At 27.0% G+C, this 27,243-nt stretch overlaps 3 protein-coding genes across 7 annotated transcripts in view; 1 reads left to right on the top strand and 2 right to left on the bottom strand.

The window, feature by feature from the left end:
• Imp (IGF-II mRNA-binding protein) overlaps positions 1–8,450 on the bottom strand; it is a 51,952-nt gene extending 43,502 nt beyond the window's left edge. For 2 of the 3 annotated variants that reach the window (XM_015518919.2, XM_015518934.2), the window contains exons 1-2: positions 8,206–8,447; positions 8,069–8,144 (exon numbers count right to left, since the gene is read on the bottom strand). In XM_015518919.2, coding sequence (XP_015374405.1) covers positions 8,069–8,144; positions 8,206–8,383 — 254 coding nt within the window. In that variant the 5' untranslated portion in view covers positions 8,384–8,447. Of the gene's footprint in view, positions 1–8,068; positions 8,145–8,205 lie in introns of all 3 variants that reach the window. The other variant, XM_015518926.2, reaches the window with a different exon arrangement.
• A 300-nt stretch (positions 8,451–8,750) lies between these two features.
• LOC107169187 (uncharacterized) lies at positions 8,751–13,188 on the top strand. The gene is made up of 8 exons (XM_015518855.2): positions 8,751–8,977; positions 9,057–9,164; positions 10,256–10,442; positions 10,519–10,682; positions 10,808–11,003; positions 11,088–11,221; positions 11,286–11,528; positions 12,672–13,188. Exons 1-8 carry the CDS (start codon positions 8,923–8,925, stop codon positions 12,731–12,733), a joined length of 1,149 nt encoding a protein of 382 aa, XP_015374341.1. The 5' UTR covers positions 8,751–8,922; the 3' UTR covers positions 12,734–13,188.
• A 3,086-nt stretch (positions 13,189–16,274) lies between these two features.
• On the bottom strand, positions 16,275–21,760 carry LOC107169290 (ubiquitin-conjugating enzyme E2 Q2). Of its 3 annotated transcripts, none has more exons than XM_015518987.2 (8): positions 21,603–21,760; positions 20,748–21,309; positions 20,533–20,637; positions 18,619–18,855; positions 18,374–18,533; positions 17,020–17,411; positions 16,859–16,925; positions 16,275–16,754 (listed from the first exon to the last, which is right to left on the bottom strand). In XM_015518987.2, the coding sequence occupies exons 2-8, from the start codon at positions 20,916–20,918 to the stop codon at positions 16,723–16,725; spliced, it is 1,164 nt and encodes a 387-aa protein (XP_015374473.1). In that variant the 5' UTR covers positions 20,919–21,309; positions 21,603–21,760; the 3' UTR covers positions 16,275–16,722. The 3 variants fall into 3 exon arrangements, with proteins under 3 accessions (XP_015374473.1, XP_015374489.1, XP_015374480.1); XM_015519003.2 differs by having other exon boundaries at positions 17,044–17,411; XM_015518994.2 differs by having other exon boundaries at positions 20,748–21,725.
• Between the last annotated feature and the right edge of the window lie 5,483 nt (positions 21,761–27,243).

Here is a 27,243-nt window from a genome sequence, read left to right as displayed (position 1 = left end):
GGATTAAACGCGCGCGCCGTCCGCCGAAGGGTTGCTGACGCCCAATCCCTCCTCACCACCACATCGCAAAGCACACGACTCACCCCCTCGTACGTCCGTTTCACACAAACGCGACCCCGCCACACATGTACGCACACACGAACACGCGCACACACACATAATCACACACATCGAATTCCATTGTCACGTTTGGCAACACAACAGACAGAAATATGATGCGCTGCGTCGACCCTCTGCGCTTCACTAATACAATATTGCAGTTAATGTGTGTATATAAAATTATAAAATTATCTATATACACGTGTACTTATACTGCAGTATACATACAATATATAGGTACTTAAAAGTTACAACATTGCGCACCTATTATAAAATAGTTAGTATGTAATATTAATGCATGTAAAATACTTGTAATACGTAATATAGCAATGTTACACCTACAAGGAAACAATACCTGTACCAGGGTTTCTTCATCGTTCGTGGTCATTACTTCATTCAGAATAATTTAACATTCATCATAAATAGGAATGTACATAAAATAACCAACGCGTATCTAAATATATACTTCGCGTTTTTGTATAGATATAATATATATAAAAATAGTACGTATATGAGTTTTGGGCTATAATTTGTACATACGTTTGCAATGTTTGCCAATAACGGGGGAGTGAGAAAAAAATACATCCGTAGATGACGACTCAGCTAGGAATATTATTTTACATTTTACAATATATATAAGATACACTATGTCACCATATCAATGTATATTATAAATATGTGGTAAGTACCTATTTGTTTTAACCAATTACAATACTCAAAATGTTTCATTTGAAGATTTTATTTATATGTACCTAAATTTTACATTATAACATTAAAGCGATAATTCAACAAAATAAAAATATAATACAATATAATAGTATAGTTTATCATATAGGTAGGTACGTATGGTATCGTAGATACTTCCGTGCAGTGGCTTAATATGTGGCCGATAAAATTATAGTTTTTAAGAAAACAACGAATAGATATATACTAATATATAATATTTAGATAAACCTACCTTATAAATTAATGTCTGTTTGTTCGTTTTCAATATTCTGCAGTTATTATATATATAATTACATCGATGGTTTATAATATAGCTTCGTTTTTAAACTCACTATAGGATGACTCCCCCATGAATTTTATTTCTTAATGTAGGGTTCTCATTGGTAATAATCACTTACTATAACTTTCTGTATTATAAAAATATTTTTTTTTAATTAATAAATAAATATGTTGTCATTTAGGTATTAGGTTAATAAAGCTATTCTCTATCAAGAGTTAAAATTGAGTAACAGTTATTATATATAAGAGGCAACGAATATAGCAGAGGTTTACACACTGAAATACTATTTAAATTTTGACAAAAAAACAATTGAGAATATTTGAACAGAAGCAAAATATTAAAATTAGTCTGGTTATATCTAAATGATGTAAATTCGATATGCAAATCCAGATTTTGACCAATAATTGGCAATTGGCACCAAATAACAGGTATTATAAATAAATGCAGGATGTCAAATCCCCCATTTGGTTAATTTATGTCATATAAAATGTATAATAATACAACGAAAGTATATTTAACTCAATATAAAATGTAATGGTTTGAGAATAGTGAAAATGTTAAATCTTTCCATCCACTCCTTTCAAAAAAGCTGAACACGACAAAGAAAAGCCAAGTTTATTGCAGATGATAACATAGAATCAAAAAATACTCGTCCTATTTTGATAATGAATAATTAAATAATAGATTGAACCAGTAATTTTAGGGTGAGTTCCTACTATTAATAATATTAAAATTATAATCGCATAGGTATTTGTTTATTTCTGCTATACGTTGGATAGGTAGGTCGTAGGTACCTACATGTAGTAAAATATTGCTTTTTAGGTACCTACACGTAGTAAAAAAAGTTACTTTTTAGTAACATACTTATCTGCAGCATGTTGCCCATTTTGGTTTTATGCATCATCGGGCAATGCAAAGTACTACAACTAGCATTTGATATAAATTACAAATACATTATTTATAGCACATATAAAATTATTAACACATAAAACATATAATTCACTAGGTATCTGTATTCTATCCACAAATACGAAATGCGGTCAAATGTCATGTTTATACTTATAAGCGGATAATTATCTTATAAGTGTACATTTAGTCAATCAGTAGTTAACCAAAAATATTTTATTTTTTTTATTTTTTAATTATTTTAATTCAGGCATTCCTAGCTAGTATCTATCTAAGCCTATTGATATATACAATTTTTACAGTTTTTTTTTTTTAACAATTTTTCTTTCATACATAATTGCGATATAATAATTAAATATTAAATATTAAGTAGTAGGTTTAAGCTAGTAATTTTCTGGCATGGTGCAACCAAAATATAAAATATCACGTACTATAACAAGACAACTATTTATTTACTTAGTCTTTTTTATACAAAAAAATCAGATAATCTGATAAAGATTATATAAAAATAAATATAGACTATTCAGATTCATCATTATTTATTAGTGTTTTAACTTTATTAGTCATTAAAGTGTCATACTATCAAAAGCACACAGGGAAAAACAACGATTACATTAGCTACAGTATATAAATATGACAATTTTGCAGGGGGGGGGAGGGATAAAGAGTATCGTCAAAAGTAAATCGTATTAGTATTAAACAATACATTTTTAAGAAATTTGTCGGTATACATATTATGTATTAATTATTGCGATACAAATTTAATTTCATAAAAATTAAATTAAAACATTGAATTTCATAAATATAAAAATTACCCCAACAAATCATTGCAATTTGCTGTTGTAACGATAAAAAAAGTAAAATCATAATTGTTACAAAAATTTAGTTTTATAACAATTTAGAACTAAATTTAAAAAAAAATTTTCAAAAACATCTTTTCTTTATTATTTACATTAATTACGAAATTAAATTAAATGGATCACCCCGTATACATTATAATCAACTGTATTACGACTGCAGTATATTTTAAAATATAGAATAGACTGGCATATAGTAAATAATTTTACTTAACTTATTTTACAGTTCTTTTAAAATATTATTTAAATAAAAAGGTTTCCAACAGTTTATAATTTTAACAATCCAATTTCATTAATCTAATTATCTACAAAAAGGAATGCAAAGCTTTTAAATTTTATGAAGTATTTTACTGAAATTATATTCTAACTCAATTATCATCTTGACTAAGGCTTAACAACAAAATCATAAAAATTGCACACTCATTTTAACAATCAAATATTATAAATACTAAATACTAATCACTAAATATTATTCTTAATGTTAATAATAAGTAATTAGGTATAATGAATACAAATTATATTATTTTATTATATAAGATTGTTATTATTATATAGAATCTAAAATTTAGCAATAATGCTTTCTAAACATTCTTAATTTATCTAATTTTTTTTTTTAAACTGTCCAATACTAAAACCCGAGAAAGTAGGACTAATAACTCTAAATATTTAGAATACGTTAATTTTATAACGTTGGTTATAGTACAACCATGAAAACATACACAAATACTTCTTAAATACAAGCCTTATGAGTTATAACACACATTTACCTTTACATTTTATAAGAAAAATTAAGTTTTTATCAGTTTCTGATTTACGCACATAGAATGAACTGTACCTATTTGTATTATCGGAAAAATATTTAATTAGTTGGAGCATAATTAAATTTATATTCTGAGCGAATGGAGAAACCTTTATTAGTTCTAAAATGCACTTATATTTATCTAAATACACATTGTAATCATATTAAACAAAACATTGCTTCAATCTTCCAAATAAACAATGCTGTATAAAATACACTTGATTCTTTGAAGTGTCAAAAGTAGAAAAACCTCCGTATTTTTTTGACACTTGAGAAAAACTAGCAAAAAGTGAAACGAGAAAATGAATTTATTTACATCAGATTCAAAACAGCAGTTTTTTGGCATAATTAATTTATATTTTTGATGTTATTGATTCGAAAATCATAGATATAATAAATTCTAAATTTTCAGCAAATATTTAAATAAATTTATTTTTTTATTTAAATATTATTTTATTTTATTAAATTAAAATTTAATTTTAAAAAAATGAAAAATTAAATTAAATTTTATTAAAATATTTTTTTTACGATTTTTAGTTTTTTTTCGATTTATGTTGAAACCATTTTTGTTTCTCAGACAAAAAGCTTGAAATTTGAATATGTTTGAGGGTCTTCTCAAACATTTATCGTATAGAAATTTAAAAATACATTGAAATCTGATATCACATAGATATAGGCACAATTTCTTTTACATAATTTATAATAACTTTAATTTTTAACGAAATTAGATAATCTTTAGAGTAAATATATTCCATAATTTTGAGGTAATTCAACAACTAGTGACCGCAGTTATATTTGACATTTTTTCAAAATATTTAAGAACTTAATGGACATTTTAAGATATCGAGATTTTGAATGTTAATAAAAAAAATTATGCTCGGTAAAAAAGTTTAACCATTTATTACTTAGTTCTTCATAAGTTAGATAACGATTTTTGATATTGTGTTAAAATTTAAAAAATATTCAACGTAAAAATTCAAAACATTTTAGTATCATAACATTTAAAAATAAAAAGATAAATTATTAGCTATTTATGGGCATTTGAAATCGCGTTAAGTGAGTTGATTCCCGAGGCCTATTTCATGTAGGTATTAGTTGATTCCCGGATCATTATTAGTTATGTACGAGTTGGCTCCTGGGCCATTAAGAGGTAAGTATGACTTGGGCGATGCCCGTTTCCACCAAAAGTGTACCTTTCCCTTTTCCACTAAAAGTATATCTTTCCCTTTTCCACCAATATCCGTTTCCACCAAATAAAATTATTTACCACTTTTGTACAAAAACAATTGTATACTACTATATTCTATACGATTGAAAAAAAATATCAACCAATTATATTTATAACTAGATACAATATATACATAACTAAATACACTAATATATCATTTTTTCAATCCAGCATTAGTATTTTAAATAAACTTATTACTGTATTAAAGATTTTAATATAAGCGTAGTATACAAATTATTTTAGTGAATTACCCGTAGTTTAATTATATGTAAATCTCATTTGATGGAAACGGATATTGGTGGAAAAGTGAAAGATACACCTTTGGTCTTTGGTGGAAACGGGTATTGGTGGAAAAGCTAGGTCTACTTTTGGTGGAAACGTGTTACGCCCTATGAGTTGATCCCTATTGTTGTATAACCTCATTGTCTGTAGATACCAATTTATAAAAACAATGAGATAGACATTTTGGGGAATTATTAATTCCGCCGAAACTACCTGTTTAGAAAAATGGTTTGTATCGATTCCGCCGGCTACTGTTTAAAATATCTACATATCGATTCCGCCGGCTACTGTTAATATTATTTACATATTGATTCCGCCGGACACTGTTTATCCCCCCCCCCCTTGTATATGCATTTTATATAGTACATAATAAAAAAATAATAATAATAATTGTATAATTCAAAAATAAAATGTATATTCTAATTAATTCGTGTATGTGAATATATAATAAAATATTAAAATGTATAATATAGTCTAAATTGTATAAAATGATAATAGTAATAATTTTATAATAAAATAAAATACCTATATTGACTCGTTTTATTTTTATTATATTTTATACAAATTAGACTATACATTTTAGTTTTAATTAGTATACAATTACAATTATTATCATTTTATATATAATTTATATATATATATATTTTTTTTTTTATTGATCTGAAATATACATCGACAAATAGGCCATTAGTACACGAATTTTGATTACATTGTTAGTATTTAGTATTTACATGATTACATTAAATTAATTTGTACAATTCTGTTTTTTTTAAGAATAAGATTAAGCTTAATTTATATATTATAAAGTATATTATGTAGGACTGTAATTTTAAAAATACATTTACAAATTACAAGGGCGGGATAAACAGTAACCGGCGGAATTAATATGTAAATAATATTAACAGTAGCCGGCGGAATCGATATGTAGATATTTTAAACAATAGCCGGCGGAATCGATATACGCCCGACATTTTTACCACATTACTACATTTTTTTTACTAAATTCTTTTGTATTTTTTTTATCTAATTAGGTAGTAAATGTTTTTAATAAATAATAAATACAATATAATACAAAAAATAATTTATAAATAATAATAAATATAAATATAAATAATAATATCAACAAAAATTACTTTACAGGAAAAATAATCACGCCTCGTTAATATGTTGGATTTTGATAATTTTTTTTTTAATCTGAAAGATGAGAACTTTTTGCAGGTCAGTTTAAACCCTGAATTCTCATTTAACTTAATAATTCTAGAAAAATATGTTAATAATAAATACTGTGCATTATTCAAATAGATATTAATATTTATCTCTAATAAATTTTGAAGATCAGGCTTTGATCAGACCGGACACAGACCAGCAAAATGTTCTCATCAGTTAAAAAAAAAAAGATAAAAGAGTTTCTCCTATAAGACATGTTTTTGTTCTAAAAGCACAGTGAATCAAATACTCTTAACAAGAAAGCCAACGGTGTCTACTGTAGTACTGTCTAGTTACTAGATTTCATAAAAATATGCATAATATTATAGCTACAACTTAAATAAATAATAAATATGAATAATTTTCTATACATAAATGTATTTATGACTTGGGTTGAATGATGTATATGGTAGATTTAGGGTTTACAATTCATGGGTTTTATAATAGTTTTATATTTCATATGGAATGCACTTTTATTGATCAGTATAAAAGTAAAGCATGTAGTTTACTAACCAATAAGAAATTAAAAACGACCAACATTTGTACCTACCTACAATTAAATTGTATCGTTTTTAATTATCTTTAATATTTGGACTTTAAAATAAGATAAAAAAAGTATAAACTAACCATCTTGTTAATTTTTTGTTCTTATATTGCTATTTTTTTCAACAACATACGAGTTTCTGCTGCTCACTGTAATTGTCTAGTACTACACTGGTTTGATATGGGTCTGAATAGCTGGTGCTTAATTACAAAACCCATACTCAAATATGACGTATCAGTTAAATAAAACATTTTATTCAATATTAGCTAAGCATATAAATTCAACATTTTTTTATTTATAAAAACAATTTAAGTTTTGAGTTTGATTTAGAGACATAGGTATTACTAAATTCAGAATTTTAATTTTCAATTTTATTATCAGTTAAATGTATTACATAAACATGACACATAATAATGTTCAATGTTAGGTTCTTAAAGTTTACATCAATTTTTCTTTTACTATTGACGTTCAAGAATTAATAATATTTAATCAATAGGATACTAATTTAAGATAAAAGAAAATATTTTTGGTTATCGTTACATTAATATTATATTTTATTTTTACATTTCCAACCAAACCAAAATTATTATACAACCACAACCAAACTTCAGTAGACGTTTAAGATTAGGATAATGCGTAAATAATCAAATAATACAACTTCAATCAATGTAAAATACACAGACAGATGAATTGATATTGTTAATTAAAAGTATATTAGTATACAATTTAATGAGCTTGCGTAAGACTTTTTTTTTATTTACCACTAGATTTAGAATGCATTAAAATAAAATAACATTTTTAATCTGAATTTTAGAGAATTAATAAAATCTTTTGGTAATTAAATGCTACTGGCAGAATACACTAAATCTGTCATAATATAATGAAATAGGTATTTAAATAATTGTATTGTAATAAATTACAAATATGTTAAAAATAGTCTTTGAATAAATCAATAGTATTCATAAAGGTTTTAAATACCTATATTACATGATATGAATTTATAAAAGGGTGGTTGATATATTTATCAACCATATCAGTTGATTATTATGTGAATATTATAATCACTGTAATCAAAATAATATGTATCTATTTATCTCTTATGATGACCACGCCTAATAAGTATAATAAAACTACGACTTACCTTGCTTTTTTCACCATTTGACTGTGTAAGCCGTTGTAAGGTTCCACAGCAAGGGTTTGATCTTGGAGCGGCATACCTGTAAATAATTAAAAGAAAATTGTATTTAAGTTGTTTTTTTACTGAAGCAAAACACTTACCGTTGAGCTGTGTCAAAGCATACTCAGCAGTGGATGGTTCCATAAAGTCAACTGTTGCACAAGCTCCACCTGACTTAAACATTATAGTACCACAAGGCAAATTTTTACTGTTAATAATTTGTCTAAGAGAAGATTCGTCTAGTCCACGAATATTTCTAATGAACAGTAATTTACTCATGATGGATGAAACGTTTTAACTAAGTTTAGTGTTAGAAATTTAATACAAGATTTTGGACGGAAAAACAAAAAGGACAAAATTAAAATTAAACAAAAAAAAAAAATACACCAAATAATAAAAAATTTTAGGAAAAAGACATTAATAAGAATAATTTATACAAAGATATCGAAACCGCTGATAAGAAAACTCAACGTTTTTAAAATATAACCTCAAATGTTAACACTCCTAAGAGCCACAGCTGGACTGGTGTTAAGGCTAGTTTGTACATAATCACTGAAATTTAACAATATTATTATCACACGAAATAATATAAATGCTCAGATATATCATATTATTATTAATATATATATTTATATGTGTTTACAGAATTTATTCGATGATAACTCGAACACAAATATCTTCAGTGTCAGTGTTCATTTGATAATTGATAATGCTAAAGAAAATTTTAAATTTATTGAGTATCCAATAATTTTCCATTTAAACGTCTATAATAATATTATTCAATTGACAATTAATCATAAGGTTTATGAATCGTCATCATGGACGATTATTACGTATCCAATGAAAATTTAGTTAAACGAGACTCTGATATTGGTAAATAAGTTGGTTATGTTATATTCTTTTTTTATGTAGGTACCAAAATAGCAAGTGTATTTTGTTTTTCAATTTTCAGATTCTAAAGATATATTTGTCATTGAAGGACCATTTGAAGCATATTATGATAATAATCTTATTCAAGATGAATCGCTACAACTTGAAACTAATAATCTTGAAGAATCTCGTAATTATTTTGAATTATTATCATTTACTTAACTCTTCATAATAAATTAAACTCTTATTACAAAAAATGTTACACATGGCCTGTACCAAGTAACTTTTGTTTTGTAAAATTATTTGGCTTTTAATAAAATATTAATTGAAGAAGAATGCAGATCAAAAAGTGTTATTTACTCTAAAGGGGTGGTGGTAACTCCTAATTATATTTACATAAAGTTAATATACCAACTTTCCAGTGACGTATTTAGGGAGGGGCTAGAGAGGGCGATCGCCCCGGGCGGCATTTTTATAGGGGCGGCATTAGATTTTTACATAACCCATCTTCTGTTAATGAAAATGAAAAATATGTGAATTTTAAATATTTATTGTTTTGTAATTATAGTTGATAATAACTAAACCTATTTTATATTAAATATTTAAATGTGTTTAATTTATAAAGATAACATAATGTTGAAAGTTTGAAATCTGCTTTTTTTTTCTAACTTTTGTTCTAAAATGGATAACGATAACGGGTTGTCACCAGAAAGTAAGCTCCAACGCGCTTGGTAGGTTGAAAAAGTCAAAAAAAAATTTGTGTTGGGGGCGGAAAAACATTGGCACCCGGGCACCAAATTTCTGAATACGTCTCTGCAACTTTCCCAAGTTACTTTAAAACTGTAGACTATAAAGACCACGAAATAGATACCTTATTTTTTTTAATCTGTATGTACATTTTATTAGAAAAATAAAATAATAATTTCAATTTAATTTGATATTGATTTAAATTATTATTATTATTACTATATACTCTAATTTAAATAATTTACTTTTTTAAATTTATATATTCATTTTATTATAAATATTAAATTATAATGTTTATTATAGACTCAATAGTGATTACTGATTACTTAAATACCCCTCTTCAGCCTTCAGGTAGTACTTAAGTAGACCAAGAAGAGTTTACAATTCATTAAAATTGAAAAAGTTTACTATTGCCCCCTAAATTTATTCATAGGGAGATACGACACCTCCATTAAATACTTTAAAGTATCTTTTCGTTACTGATTGAAGCAGTCATGATTGAAATATAAAATATAATTGTTGGTTTTTATATAGGTAAAAGAAATTGCCGAGAATGGAGTCAATATGAAACGAAGATTCTTTTAGATATGTATAGACGAAATGTTACTCAAGTAGGGCCGACAAAAAAATTTAAAAGTAAAAGAGAAATGTTCAAATGTATAGCACAAACAATATCTACCAAATTAAACATAATCAGAAGTGCCCATCAGTGTGAAAATAGGTATATTAGTTTAAAGATATTTTTTTTAATAACAGAGTTTTATTGTGTTATTTACTGGATAACTGAATTTGTTTAGGTATAAAACAGTAATAAATCAACGAAAAGTTGGATGTTCAGTGTTACAAAAGTCTAGGTCGAATTTTGAGAAGAGGTTAAATGAAGAAGAAAGATTACAAAATGATGTTACAGCTTCAGTATCTGCAGACCATGATTATAATGGACAAAGCTCTGGAACTAATGGTATCTTAGTACAATCAAAATATTTATTTTTTTAATTTGGTCATAATTTATCACATTCAAGAAATATTAAATTGATATGTTTGTAAATGCTCAATAAATCATTAAGTAAATTATTAATATTTTAGGTCAATGTACAATGAAATCTATGAATGAATGGGGTGTTGATGATACTAACCTACTAATGGAATTATACAAAAAGAATATTTCTAAAGTTGGACTAGAGAGAACATTCAGGACTAAATTAAAAATGTTTGAATATATTGCAAATACCATAAATAATATACTAAATATCACTAGAACTGCTGAGCAATGTTTAAATAGGTATATCTACTTAACATTATTATAACATATAGGTTAAGAAATAATATTTGTTTAGTTAATTTAAAATAAAATATTTGTTTTTAGATATAAGACCATATTTAGAAGAAAAAATTTCAAACAGAATAGATTAATCAATGATATTTCCATGAATAACATAGTTATAGAAGATAATTTAATCAACAGTGATAATTCAAACTGTGATACACATTTTGTTGATAGTAAGTTAACTGTTGGTAACTGGTATTTCATAAATTACATTACTGTTGATAATTTTTTATCCAGATTTATGTGAAACTGAATTTAACACTCATGTTTATGATGGCAAAACATTGAGAAAAGTTGTCAGGCAGCCAAAGATAGTTCCTAAACCCATAGAGCCTGATACTAGTCAGGACACATTGTTGATAAAAACTCTAAGAGAAATTGCCAACCAAAAAGAAAAGACATTATTAAAAATTGCGGCAAATAAAGAGCGTGCAGAAGAACGAAGGCATCAGGAAACACTGACGCTTATCCGACAACTTGGTTATATTTTATTACAAATTATTAATCCTCGAAAAAAACCTTCAAAATATTAAAATATTAGTATATAGTATATAACAATTGTTCAGATTAGTATTCAAAAGTAGTTAGTAATACATTTTTGTTATGTTAAAACAATGGATATTTGAAGACAATTCTCGAATGCATATTATCTATCATCAAACTTAATCTCTGTTTGTAGTACGCGTGTTGCTTTTGGCAATTTTTAAATGTTGTTATTAGAATTTTAAATTGCAATACAGTGGAATCTACTTAATGGGAACATTGTATAAAAGGGACAAACCGGCAAGGTCCCAAACGAATGTATTCATTTTAGACAATTTAACTTTGTTTATTGGTGACATAGTTTAATTTGTTAAAACCTGTTTTCTTATCAAAACTGTAATTATCTAATCGCTATGTCTCTATTATATTTTATGTAGGTATACAGGTATTATTTTATTTTTGTCAATCAATTCTTATCCTACTACCACATACATATTACATGAAGATATAATGGGTTTTGGAATAAAAATATTTATATAATAAATATATAAATTATAAATGTTCGTAAAATAATGTAAATAGCATAATATTATTTGTCTTATTTTCCATATGCATGGTCAAACTGTGAAAAAAAAATTATTCGATTATTCGGTACAGGCAGATAATAGGCACAAAAAGGTCACCATCCAATGTGTCCCAATTAAGCAGATTCTACTGTATTTGACATACTCATAACGCTTGACAATTTAAATATTTTTAAGCAGTAACTTTAAAATTTATAAAAAATCGATTTATTCTAAACTCATTGCACATAATTAATTCTGTTGAAGTATCCTCTTAAAATCTATCAATATGCTTACACATAACTACACAGTACATATTTTTATTTTATTATTATTATCATTTCTAAAAAGGAAATAAATTTTGAAAACTGAGTAGTGTACAAGTAAAACAACAACTACATAGATTATTTCTGACTGCTATATTATTTAGTGTATCAGTGTATGTCATAAATATCTGACAACTTTTAAATAGAAATCACATTTGAATATTATCTTCTTGGTACACTCTGAGTAATTAAAATTTCATACTATATTATTTATCGACTGTATTAAATAATGTGATTTTTTTATAATTTAGGTGAAACTATTGTTCGTTACGTTGGAAATCAACAAGACAATTCACCTGAACAGCATTATTAAACAATAATATTATGATTTGAACATTGACTATTATTAGTATTACATATTTTGAAAAGAAAGTTGTTGCTTACTCATTTGAATTTTTACGTATAAAAATAATACCAACATTTAATTATCAATATTGGCACTAGTGATTTTTCTTTAACAATTGTTAAAAATGTAGTTATGTTTTGATATCAAATAAAAATCAAATAATATAAACAAAATGTATTTTAACAAATATTTCTTTGTATGAAGATTGAAAATAATAACATTAACCATTACTTATTTGCCGAGCTATAAATTTACTATTATTTTAATTTTGTAAAAAGTTACATTTTTGTGAATATATTTATTAAGAATTCAATTGTTAATTGTTATATTATGATATATTATGTCATGATTAATTTTTAAAGAACAAAAGTTTGATTTTATTTTTATATATTTATAAATTAAAAAAGTATTTTGTTTTCTAATTTGTCTTATTCTTTATGTGTTCTATTATTTTATTATTCACTCAAGTATGATATTTTTTAAGGGACAATTCTATTTAGTGCATGTTTAACAATCCATAAATCAAAAATTACTTAAGTTAAACTTCTTTATATTTTATAATACTTGTGTTACTTTATAGATATGTAACAAACTCACTTTGATCAAAAGACAACTTTTAATTGTTTTAATAGTTGGTAAGGCTTGACATTAACGAGTTTTTAATGGACATTAAAAATAAGTTAATATAGTAATTTAATATTAACTTCCTTAGATTGGTTACATTTTTAATATATTTGAGGTGTTAACTTCAAGTTAACTTCTTAATTGTATGCTTACTATTTATTTATAACTGTTCCTTTATAAAATATTATAAAATATTATTTTAATCATAGAAATGTCCCAGAATATTTAGAAAATGTATGTTATTGCTGTTATTAGTTTGTACAAATTAATGATTTCTCTTGATATATACTAGTTATTAAATTCTAAATTTATAGTATAATAGTCATATGGGTAGTTTAAAAAAGAACACGAGTTATGTTACGATCAGGGTTCGGAAGTTATGGGAATTGCATAGTATTCTGTATACTCACGATTTATAGTAGACCAAGCAATAAATCCAAGCTATACAATATTGAGATTAAAAATTAAAAATGCGTATTTCTTGGTTTTCATATACATATCATGATATCATGCATATTTAATATTTTCTAAAAAATTGATTTTTTCTCTCTTAAGTTACCAACAGGCCATATTATTTATAACATTTCGGACTGCACATTTAATTTTACTGCTTTCAACAAAAATTGTATGCACTACTATCTTAGAAAAAGCAACGTATTTTTGTATATAATTTATATACACAAATATAAGTATAATAATTTAACAATGCAATCAAATAAAACAACAAAATTCAGGAAATACTGATATTTTCTAGTAGCTAGCATATTTTGTAATTTTTGTGTTGTAGGCCGTAGTGCACACACGTTCAAATCGTAGTGCATACTTTTACATTCGTGGTGCACATTGTGTGTTGGGATGCACATAAAATAGGGCCTGTGCCTGGTTACCTATGTATTTTAAATAATCTTATATAATAATGTATAATGTAATAATATATAAATGATAAAGTGATTTAATGCAACAATTTAACATATATTAATTTCGTATTTAACTACAAAAATAATGAATATATATTTTCTTACTATTTTTTCAGTTCAATAAATTGTCAAATGTCAACTGGTTACGTGCCATATTTGAGTTTCCAATAATATAATTTTTTATTTTGTGCATTCATAAATAATAATTAATAACTAATAAAGACATTATATGTTTTGCATATTTATAGCAATTTTTTGTGCCTTTTTTAGCTCCCATAACTTCTGAATCTGAACTCTAGCTATACTGCAGAATGGTTTCCCATTTACAAATTACAACTATCTTACGGCTTACGTCCTAGTAGGTTAGCATGAAAAAAAAATACCTAGGTAGCTTTTGATTTTGCATTTATATTATATTTATTATTTATAATTTTCGTGTATTATAAACATAGTTCTAAAACAGATTATATAATATATTTTTACCTTTACCTATATTTAACTATTTTATTTGTATGTAATTTTATAATTAAAATTAAATTCTCTCTAACTACTTCTACTCTAAACGGGCTCTAGTCATTTTTAAATTATTAGTTAAGTTAATTTTGTTTCCAATAATTTTTAAATTAATAAAGTTAAAAAAAATATATAAGTTAACCTGCCTTGTGCTAGTAGATAAAAGAGAATGCAACTGTCAAGATAAAATAGTACATTAAACATTTATAGCAAAAGCTATTCTGACAAGTGTCTGTCACTATTTTAAATTTTTAGGAAGAACCAATGTTAATATGATGCGATACTTTAAATGGAATTAAACTGGATGCAGATTTTAATTGAAATTAAACTTCTGAAGGAAATTTAAAAAAATTACATGATGTCGAACATAGCTCTTCAGCAAGAATTAAAATGTACTAAGTAAGATGTGAATGTTGAATGACATTAAAAGATTATATTTTAGAATCTAAAAATTTAGTTTTTGTATCTTGTTATAATTTTTCTTGACTTAATTAAAATCTGGCACTTGAAAATATATGTTTCACTAAGCATTTAAATGGGTACAATATTATATTAAGTAGGTAAAATAATATATTAATATCATTATCATTAATCGTCAACATTAATTTACATTAGAATATAGCAAATAAATCATTATTTGATCAGACTTTAGCCGTAACACAAGTAAACACCCTAAGTTATTTCAGCTGCAAACTGTGAAGTCCAATAATGTTACTATAGTCTATAACTATTTGTAACCAGATATAATCTTACCTTACATAAATAGGTAGGTACTAGGTACTGTTTATAAATCATAATAGAATAGGTATTATTTGTTAATAAAACTATATCATTATATTATATTACAGCAAACTGTATTGAAAATAGTTACAGCTCATTCATAAAACGGGTTAATGTCTGAGTTATGCAGTCTCTTAATAATAAATATGTACAGATTATACTTTACATTTTTTTTAACATGCAGACACAGTACAACAACTCTTATATAGTTGCAATATAAACTTTAGATAAGATAAAATATCAAAGAATTAATTTCCCAAATTTTAATGTTATTCCTATAAGTACAGTACACACATAAATTCTTACGATTTTTCTGATTTTCAGTAGAATTATACAAAATTGAATTATGCTATACATTAAACAGGAATAATTAAAATTAAGTATTACAAAAAACAAAAATTTTATTCTTTTAATATTATATACTCTTTCATTCAACTAGGAAATAATACACAAATCATAAGGCCATTTATTTTTCATGTTAAATTAAAAAAGCAGTTTGGGAATTTTTTTGAGCATTGCAACTTAAAAATATATGTTTATATAAATATCTTACATTATTAAAAATTTCATAAATTTTATAAAATTGTATATATATATATATATATATATTTTTTACAAAGTGGTGTTTTAATAATATGACTATAGTAGAATAAGCAGATATCAACACACAAAACTTCTTTAAACACATTTGATGTGTGTCATTTATTGATACATAAAAAAACCGTAATTAGTAACATCAAAATTAATCACAATTTAATAAATACACAAAAAAATGAACTCTGAACTCATAAAAAATTTAAGAATCAGTATTAAAAAAAAATATATTATAATAACCCATGTATTTATGTTTGACTTATGTCAGTAAAAAAATGTCACGGGTAAAATAGCCTGGCTGGCAGCCGGAACAGTATTCAAAATTTGGATATAATTAGGTTACCAAATTGACAAGTATAAAAGTTATATTTTCTAGAATTATACAAAGAAACTAAACAAAATAATAAAAGTAACGTAAATATTATACTGTAAACAAGATAGACATTGTTTTATTTTTATTACAAATGAGACATGTACTTTATTAGGTTTTTTTTAGGAATGAAAAGTTTAGGTTGTGTAGACTTTTGTTTAACCATCTTCTTTTGGAGGGGTAAACCAACCTAAAAAGAAATGAAAAATCATTAGTTTTGGTATTCAGAATAAACAATAAAACCTTCAAACACAATAAAAAACAAAAATTATTTTAAGAATTAACATATTTTACCATTTTTTTCATGTATTTGCACAAGAGATTTAAAAGATTGCTGTGCTCTGGCTAGAGAGTACTGACCCTAAAATAAAAATAATAATTATTAAATATGGTTGTTAAGCATCTATATTATTTAACTGTATACTAAGTATTAATTTTAATAGACTTTTACATACTACTGGATATGTTGCATGGGATACCTGGTTCATTGTTTTTGGAACACCAAACTGTATTCTTGCTTTTCCTTTAACCAAAGTAGCTGCTATTTGCATAATTACAGCTTCAACGGTATATGCTGAGCTCCACCCTTGTTTGGTCAGCAATTCCATGCATATTGCACCCCCAACTAGGACATAGCCGCCTTGTATAATGGGGTGAACTACGCGCACAAATGGTGGCTCAAAGGGATATGTCTCTTTGAATGTAATATTTAATAGCACAAAGTCTTTTCCTTCTTTCTCCTTTAACTTTTGCAAATCATGGTATAAAGAAGAATCTGGATCAACTGTCATTAATTTTATATTCCATTCATAGATGCTGTCGCAAACTAGTTCCACACTATACATTCCTAAATAATTATAATTATTTATTATTTGTATACAAAATATTTATTCAACAGTTAAAAAGATATGGAACATCAATTCATAGTTTTTATCTATCACAAGTCACTATTTATTGTCTATAATGCATATAATTTAAAATATTTTTTAATCTTAAATAACATTTATAATCTGTTAATATATACAACAGTTTATATTATACACACTGCCAGTGGTTTAAAGTTCAGTTTTTAAATTAATTTAGTATAACATTACTTGTAACTTGTTATATTTATATAGAATTTTACTTCATACATGAATAAGTAATTGTGCATAATGTATTTAATGATATTTAATATAAACAATAAAATAACTACAATGTCAAATTTAATAATGAATAATGAGTCTATTGTGACATTTTGGACTGAATCCCAGGTCCTAGGACGATTAATGATCACCAAACTAAAGAACTTATGATCTCAAACTTAAAAAAATGATTCAATTTCTTAAAAACGCAGATAAATCAAAAAATTTACAGAAGCATAGAATTAGTATACTTTTCATCATATCAATAGTCAACAAAATGCCTAAAACAACTAACATAATATATTATACTTCACTTAAATTTTTTTTTTGTATTCAATAATAAATCATTGAATTCAAAATTAACAGTGACTCAATGACAAACAAGTCAAACAAATATGTTCTTTGTGTACATTGTAATATTATTTTTTAATAATTATCTAGTTTTACATAAATGTTCTAGTCAAAAGCTCTTAACTGTCAATAATAACAAATAATATATGAAATAAAAGTACTTAATTCCATAACTGACTGTTTGTATAAAACACATATGCGTAACTAAGTTATATATTTGTGGGACAAAAAATAAATTGATGTAACACTTTTTCTTAAACAAATTACTTAATTTAATAGGTAATATTGTTATATTACCTATTAAATATATAAACGAAATCAAACTATTTATTACCTTTCTTGAAACTATCAGATCTGTATATATCTCTAAGCTCTTTCATAAGACGATCAGTAGCTTGAACAGATCCAGTTACAGCCCCTTTTAAGTAATCCTGGCGTTGGTTTTGACGTAATCTTTCTAAAGTTTCCAAGTGTTGAATTTCCATATCATCAACCTTAATTTCCCATAATCATGATTAAAAAAAATTTATAAAATGGAACAAATTTATAATAAATCAAAACACAATGTACACTACTGACTTGTTTTTTGGTAGATTCAGGGGTAGATTCTTCCATTTCAAGTTGAATATATTCTTCAACTTCCTCTTCTTCATCATCGTCGTCATCTTCTTCATCTGTAAGTTTACTAGAGCAGGAGGTAGAAGTTGATGCCCCAGAACTGGAAGGCATTTGTATCAGTCTTTGTAACTCGGACGGTTCAGATAAACAATATGTACGGCACAGTTCACTAACCAATATTCCAACTTGATTAATGACCTATGGGAAAATTGAACTTTATGATTGTAAGATACATTAAAAATTTTAAATATAAATACAATATTTAACAACAATGGTTACCCATATAAAGTTATGTTTTATAATTAGTAATTATTAGAGATTCTATTTATTGAACTTGCAAACAAAAAAAGAAATTTCAAAAGTTCAATATTATTAATAATTTGAGTAAAAAATATAACGGTTTTTTATGTACTGTTGTTTTTTTAAAGTTGTTATAGTATATTATTTTTAAAAGTTTAAATAAGGTTTAAGTATACAAGAGCTGAAGTTTGTCCCATCCTTAGTTTATTAAACTAAAGTATATAATTTATATATTAGTAATAATTTCAATGCAGAGTATAAATGCACAAAAAAAGGCATCTAAATCAAACAAAAAAATATATAATAATTATTTTCCTGGATATAATACCATCGTTTATAAGACTATATGGTATCAAAATATATAACAGTTGGTACAGCTGCAGTAAATATTCTAATCAGTAAAATTTTAGTGAAAGTTTTATTGAAAAATAAAGGATAAATGTAGACTATGTTTAAAAATTAACTCTATAATATAGACTAATACAAATAAAATTTTATTTTTAACAAGAGTGTACTTCATCTTCACTATGTTAATGAATTAAAAATATTTAATGCCATTTTATTTCAAAATAATATACTGCTATTTTTTCATTATGTAATATTATTAAGAACAAGAGAACAATAGATAATTTTGCTTTTCTCTTTTTCCATAGGGGGTATTATTTAAAGAAATTTCAATAAATAGAAGCAGATAGATCAAAATATTGACTATAATATTAATTCTTTGACAAAGTCATAAAATTTTAGATACTCAGTTCATCAGTTTCATTTTTGTGCTCTTCACAGGGCCGCGTTAAGGGAGTGAATTTGCCCCTGGTTTCCCACAATTTGGTAAACTCAAAGGGCGCCTCGAGCTTGACAAACTGCTGTTGGTGACTTCTCAACTCCTATTAGTGCCATTGGGTACCAAAAAGCTTAACACAGCCTTAGTTCTTGATATATGTTATTGTCATAGATAATTTAAATTATTTTTTATAGGTACCTACATGTTTTTTTGTGATGTCGTGTATTGGTTAACAGGAAAACATCACAGTACTCAGTAAATATTTACAAAAAAAAAACTAAAATTAAATACTTATATTTGAATAAATTACCAGCAATTAGTTGCCAATATTATAATATAGATAGATAATTCTTTTATGAAAAAAACAATATTATAAATTGAAAAAAGTAATAACATGAATTAGTAATAATTACAAAAAGAAAACTGTTGGTCAATATATAAATTATATTGATATGTGTTATTAGATATTTTATTTTTTATCAGAATGTATAACATATAAGTTTGTACATAGTTATTTGCTTTACAAGCATTTAATTATTGTTCGACATTAACTCTAAAAGTAAATAGGTATAAAGTATTTGTAGTACAAGAACCAATATGTTCACCTGTTACTACAAAATACACTTAGATAATTAGTTGTTTTTGACATTTCATATAAAAACATATGTCAGAGAGATCATCAAATGTATATCTTGATTTAGGTATTTGATACATATAGAAAAATCATGGTATTATAACTGCCCTCAAAAATAGTATGTTGATTAAGAATTAGACAAATAGATGTCACTCACATGATTATTGAGTCCAGTAGTCTGACCTAGCTTTTCGATAGCATTGGTCACATTACAATCGTCGGTATCAGCAAACCAGACAGGTGGAGTGCCGGGATATGTTTCCTGAAAACAATTTAGCATATTAATAAAAAGAAAAAAATGAACTGGTAAAAGTGTACTACATGACAGAAAGATGAACATGCATGGAGTTTAGTCTATTCGGGGAAGCTTACCGTGATGTTGCCAATGATCTCGAACTGTCGACCGGTGGGGCCAACAAACTTGCATATTACCTCGTCAACGGTGGCTGTATGCACCTGGAACCGGTCGTGGTTTTTGGGGAACGTAGACTCGATGACTTTGATCTCCTGTTTCAACACGTTCAGGCAAGCCATAGTGAGCATCGACAACTGGTCGCAAGGATCACGACGATCGATTGACTAATTCAGATGAGGGAGACTGCAGCCCGGAAGGCCGGACAAACGACGTGGTCGTGGACCATGTCAGGTTCGCGAAAGATCTGTTTACACGAGTGCACGCGTTGTCCAGAAGCAGTGCTTAGTATGATAGAGATTTTAAACAGTGAACCCAAATGAACGATGTAGGTATTAATAATTATTATTCTTTTGTTCTGGCGGCTGTATTGGTTGACGCGTGAGGCGATGGCTGAGACAACAGTGATGATACCTGAGATGACGAATGGACTGCAGACGACGACAAACGTTGGAAACTCGGAAATACTGTGCACACGACAGCGGCGTATATCAGAGATGTGTAACAATAATATTTGATATTCTATTAAATAAATAACAATATTATTAATATTAGTATTATTGTTATTAATAATAGTGCACTAGTGTTGTGGTGGTGGCACGAGCAGCAGATGATGATAATATTATTATACTCTTTCAACGCGACCGTCTGTCCGGGAATGTAAAAAAAAAAAACAAACAATAACAAAAAGGAGAAAAACGTGGAGAAGAGATAAAGGAACGTAATATATTATTCATGCGCGAGTAGGTATATTATGTATATATTTCTATAGATGAATGTTATTGTTGTTAGTGTGTGTGTGTGTGTATACGTACCGCCGCCGCGTATTATTATTGTCCTTTCGGGGAAAAATTAAAAAAAATTGCGTTCGCGATCAGATGGAGTGATGGACAGCCGCTGCCGCACATACTGGTGGCTGATGAACGAGCGGTGAAGGCGGTAGTGGCGCCTTTGCAGTAGTGGTGGTTGTGGTCGTCGGTCGAGTTCGGCGCCCGGCGGTGGCTGTAGACTGTAGTGGTACCACTCTAAACGAATCGTCTGATTTGTCGGTAGAGAGCGCTAACTGAGAAAGCCGCGTGCCAAACCGGACGGGAACGCGCCAAGCCGCCAAGACAAGTGCAGCACAACTCACTGCACAAGACAAAAAGACAATGTCTCCTACGCCGCCCGTTTCGACGACTGTCTGACTCTGCTCTACGTGGTTTCAAGTTAAACTCACCACTTCACCAGTCACCCTCACCTGTAAGGCTGTAACTGTAACAGGCTCGCGGCTGTCCACAACCATCTCACCATCAATGTGTATTAATACACCTTGCTCACAATGATATCTGCGAGTCGCACGGTACGGCCGTAGAACAATGCGTGTACGGCCGGGCAGTACCTCCATTAATAATCGCGTTTCACACCACCTGCACGGCCGTTGTACCGCACACCTGACGCCGCTGTGGTGTTCGTTTCGTTATTTCTATTTTTCTCGATTTTATTATCGTCAATTCCGTCTTTGGACTCGTGGGGTTTTCTATTTTTTCATTTATGTCCCACGACCTCGGCCAGCCGACTCGCGAAACGACCGATTGAAACGACATTGCAATATTGCATACCTACTATATAAAAAAAAATATTTAGTAGTTTGAGTAGGCGATCTACTTGTATATTGGCACATACAGGGTGATTCGCCATCATTCTCACCTCCTTTTTCTTCTTCTACTATGCAGTTTTCAAAAAAATCTAATTTTTGGAATTTTTTAATTTACATAAAAAGTATTTCAAATTCTTAAGATTTTTAGCTACATATATTATATTGTTATTAATTTTTAATATTAAATCTATAATATATCAATATATATATTGATGTAATAAGAATAACAAGTCTATCATGGACCGTCCATGATAATCGATCTTGAAGATATGAGAGCGATTAGAGTGACTCGAACGTTTCAGTAGGCAATTAATTGAATTACTAATTAATATTAATAATTAATATCTCAACATTTTTTATTTGTAAGACTAATCGAAGTTTAACATACAGTTGGTTCGACATTAGGTAGTGTACAACGTACAAGTACCGATGAAAACCATTTTAAATTATTTTATCTTTAGTAGATACCTAAAACATTTTAATAGTTGTAAAACTATACTAATTCGAATTTCGTCTTATACACATCAACATTTTTAAGTAAATACAAATTAGCCATTAGGTAGTAAATAATTTGTAGTAAAAAATGGAGGTTCTCGTTTTAAAGATAAAACATTTATAAAATTTAAAATTTGTATCGTCTGCCTCACAGGATACTGTATTGTTGTACAAAATATCTCAAGAATTTTAAAATATAGCATTCAAATATATTATTTAAAAATTCCAAAAATCAAAATTCAAATAAATTCTTTATTAAATAAAAAAATGGAGTTTGTTCATAATGCTTGGTGAATCACGCTAAATTTTATGTACCCATTGGGCTTGTATAGGTTTGTTTTTTGTCGATTTCTTGTATAGACGACGATCACAATAATATAATTTGAGCACTTACAGTGGTTGCGTGTATTTAGGATTTAAAGTTAAACGATAACAATAATAAATTATACAGCATTGAGCTTGAGTTTATATAATATGCACCGTACAGTTTATAAATTGATATCTTATAATAATATGTATAATGTATTATGTAATACCTAGTACGTATGATTTTTATTTTTTAAGTTATGATGACTATGGACTGAAGCCAAATGCCCAAATGCATAATATATATTGTATGATATTATTATTTATTATACAGCAAGGCTGAATGATGTTTACTCGCGTCACTTAAGTAAGTTTATCGAAATTTATACACCTATGACGGCTATTTTTCTTCGATTTCTAGATTTTTAGTTTTTACTATCACTAATCACGCGACCGAGCTTTTCTAGTTTTTTTTTTTCATACAAACATAAATGGCATTGATTTAAGTGATTTATTCCATATAATGCCGTTATAGCATATAGCCATAAGCGCTACTAGAGGGGTGGCTCAGTCTTGTTAGGTTTTGGCTCAATATACTTGTAATAACTAATAGCGCACACGAAAAATAATTTTGGGGCAAAATAATAAGCTATTTAATTTTTATTTGAAGTTCATAAATATTTTTATATTACTTAGGTATGATAAATATGGTAAATGGACAAATAGTAAATTGTAAATATCATTAGCTGTATATGCATATTGCCTGTATTCGTTTTTACGTCAATACATGGGTATGGTTATTATTATACACAATTTTACAGTTTATAAACTAAACTATGAATACAGACAGTTTGATATTATTATGAAAAATCAAAAATGAAACTCGAGTGAGTTAATACTTGTTTTTTTTATTTTTGTATGCTTTTAAATAAATATATATGGGGTGTGGGGGCAACGCCTCCCCAGATTACTTTTCATGAAGTATTGAAGTACCAGACCCATCTTACCAGGTGTGGGGTACAGTCCTCACAACAGTCCCAACATTTAAGCCCTAGTTACGATACTGGTTATAGTATTCTTGCCTTATTAAGTCCCACAACGAAAGCCGCTCAAGATAAATATATAAACTGCAGTACACTAGGACGCATGAAAATTTTATTACCTCTCCATTCTTTGACAATCGATATATCACGTATGCAATAATCTAATCGAAGAACCTCAAGAAAAATATACTCCTTATTACTAAACCTCCGATTAAAATGCAATTATATATTTTTCCTAGAATGCTTGACACGATTTTTTACGCGATATAATGTGTTTCAGCTTTTACTCTTTTAGGTATACTCATTTAGGTACTTTGCTAACAAAATCTTTTGTAGCGACAATTTTCGAGGTTTTTGATGTTGAAATACTTTTTAGGATATTATTTGTTTTTAGGCAATTTTTAACTTCTAATTTCTAAAAATTTTAAGAAAAAAATATAATACATAAAATATACATATTGTATTTAAAAGTAAATACATCAGATAATTTGGTTAAAAAAAAAAAACGAGTCACAAATTTATCTTAATTTCTAAACACACCCGGACACATAGGTGCTAAATGCTAATAAGGGGAAGCCCTAAGCCCCTAAAAAAACTTATGTCATACATACACTATACATTATAAGTGACAATTAAGTCTCCAACATAAACCTGAGATTTAGCTACCCCCAAATCTCAAACACTATTTGTGCCTATGTAGGTATATTTACCCAGAAATTCTAAAGTGTATATAGTATATACAATTAATGGTAGTAAGTACTGACTACTAAGTTAAAATAAATATGTATATATACGTTTACTTTACATACATAAATATGGAAGTATGTGATAAAATATATGTATATTAATTACAATCAGCTATAGTTTTTCGTTTAAAAATATGAATAATGTTTTGGTTCCTGACAAATAAGAATTCCGATACTATCGACCTGATGATAACCTGATTACGTGCTATACCTATATTGCTAAAATATAATTCGATGATAATATATAATTTTATTTTGGTATTTTAGTCTAAAGACTAAAATAAATTATTAAATTAAATATATTATTTTCATATTACAAATTTAATGTATAGCTTGAATATTACAAACTTTAAGCGGTGGCAGTGATGCAAATGCACTATAACAATGAAGAGATGAGAAAGTAAATATACTGTTTGTCGACTATTAAATTATAAATTTTTTCTTACTCTATTTACATAAATGGTAAAACCACAAAAAATAATCTAAAATAATTAATACCTAAAAAAACATCAATGGAGGTGTATCCCCCAATCCCCCTCCATAAATATAGTTTTATAAAAATTAAGACCTAGTTTATTTATTTCATTTAAAATCAGTAAAGGTTACTAGGGCTCACAGAGTTTTAAACTCTTTAACTGTGAACTTGTGAGTTGTGTAACCCGTTAGTTATACAGGGTGATTCTTTTAAGGGGCTACACTAATTATCTCGAAAAGTATTTACTTTTTCAAAATATTTTTTCAAGTTGTTAAAAAACCAACGTTTGTATTAAAAAATCATATTTTTAAATAATTTTTAATCTTATAATTTTTAAGTTTTTACTTTTTGGAATGACAATATAGAGTTTTAATTTCATATTCCAAAGCAGAGTATTTTTCTAAGTATTTTGATTCATAAAAATCGAATTTAGGGCTAGTAGTTTTTGAGTTATAAGTATTTAAAGTTTGGACAAGCGGAGTAGTGGACAAACATTTTGCGGGGTAACCCCGTACCACTCAACTAACTTTAAATACTTATAACTGAAAAACTACTAGCCCTAAATTCGATTTTTATGAATCAAAATACTAAGAAAAATATTCTGCTTTGGAATATGAAATTAAAACTATGTTGTCATTCAAAAAAGTTAAAAAATTAAAAAATGATAAGGATAAAAAATATTTTTTTAATAAAAACGTTGGTTTTTTAACAACTTGAAACCATGTAAAAATATTATGAAAAAAGTAAATACTTTTCGAGATAATTAGTGTACCCACTTAAAAGAATCACCCTGTATATTATATCAAACACCAAACTTGTATGTTTTAGATCAGATTTCATTCAATTTACAATGAGCAGTAGCATATTTAGATTTTAAGCCAGGGCCCTCCTACAAATAATTCAATGTTATATTGGGTGGGGGTGTGGAGGGGAGCACAGATCGCAATATATTGTCGTTTGATCGATCAGTGAAAAAGAAAACAGTGAATAAGTGATAAATAACTTTTTTTTGGTTAAGGAAGGTTCGAAAAGTTATACAATGCAGTTTAAATTTATACAAATACATTACCTATAATATTATTTTATGTATATTTTACCCTGCAACAGAGCTTGCGCTAATGGGTAGTTCTAAATTAAAATGGGCAATTCTAAAAACCAATTTGATCAGTATCAAAAATCGTGAATATTCTGTATTATTGGCATATTATGTAATATTGTTTTATTTAATTATAATATGTATTTTATTTAATATTTTTTGTTTGGTTTTATCACACATCTGGGAAAAACAAAATGAACGATAGTGATGATAAGTGGCAAAGACACTAAAGATTAAAAAAAAAAAAAAATGTTTTAATCTGTTATTATTATTAATAAATTGTTATGGATATAGTTTACATGTGTAGTTAATTTATAATAAATAGTGGTAAATAGTGGTTGTTAAGCGAATTTAGTGAGTGACAAATTTATTTAATGTGCATGCAAAAAGATATTAAAATGTTGGGCAGTTCTAAAATTTTCTTAGCGCAAGCCCTGCCTTACTATATTTTCAAGCATCACTACTAATAATTTGATTTCTGTTTAAAGGGGTGTCATTTTCTATACATAATAATATTATATTATAAAGCCTTAAGCCACTAAGTTTATAATATTTTACGCCATTGCAGCCGAATTTAACCCCAAAAAAAGTCCTAATACTCCTAATAAATTAAGTCCTTATAAAGAAAAAAATAGTAAATATAATTTTGAAAGTGT

The sequence above is a fragment of the Diuraphis noxia genome, unplaced genomic scaffold (assembly GCF_037042655.1).
Source record: "Diuraphis noxia isolate RWA-SAM2 unplaced genomic scaffold, SU_Dnox_SAM2 contig0004, whole genome shotgun sequence".
Lineage (NCBI taxonomy): Eukaryota > Metazoa > Arthropoda > Insecta > Hemiptera > Aphididae > Diuraphis > Diuraphis noxia.
Note: the sequence above shows the minus strand (reverse complement) of the source record. Positions and strands in the feature narration are given on the sequence as shown.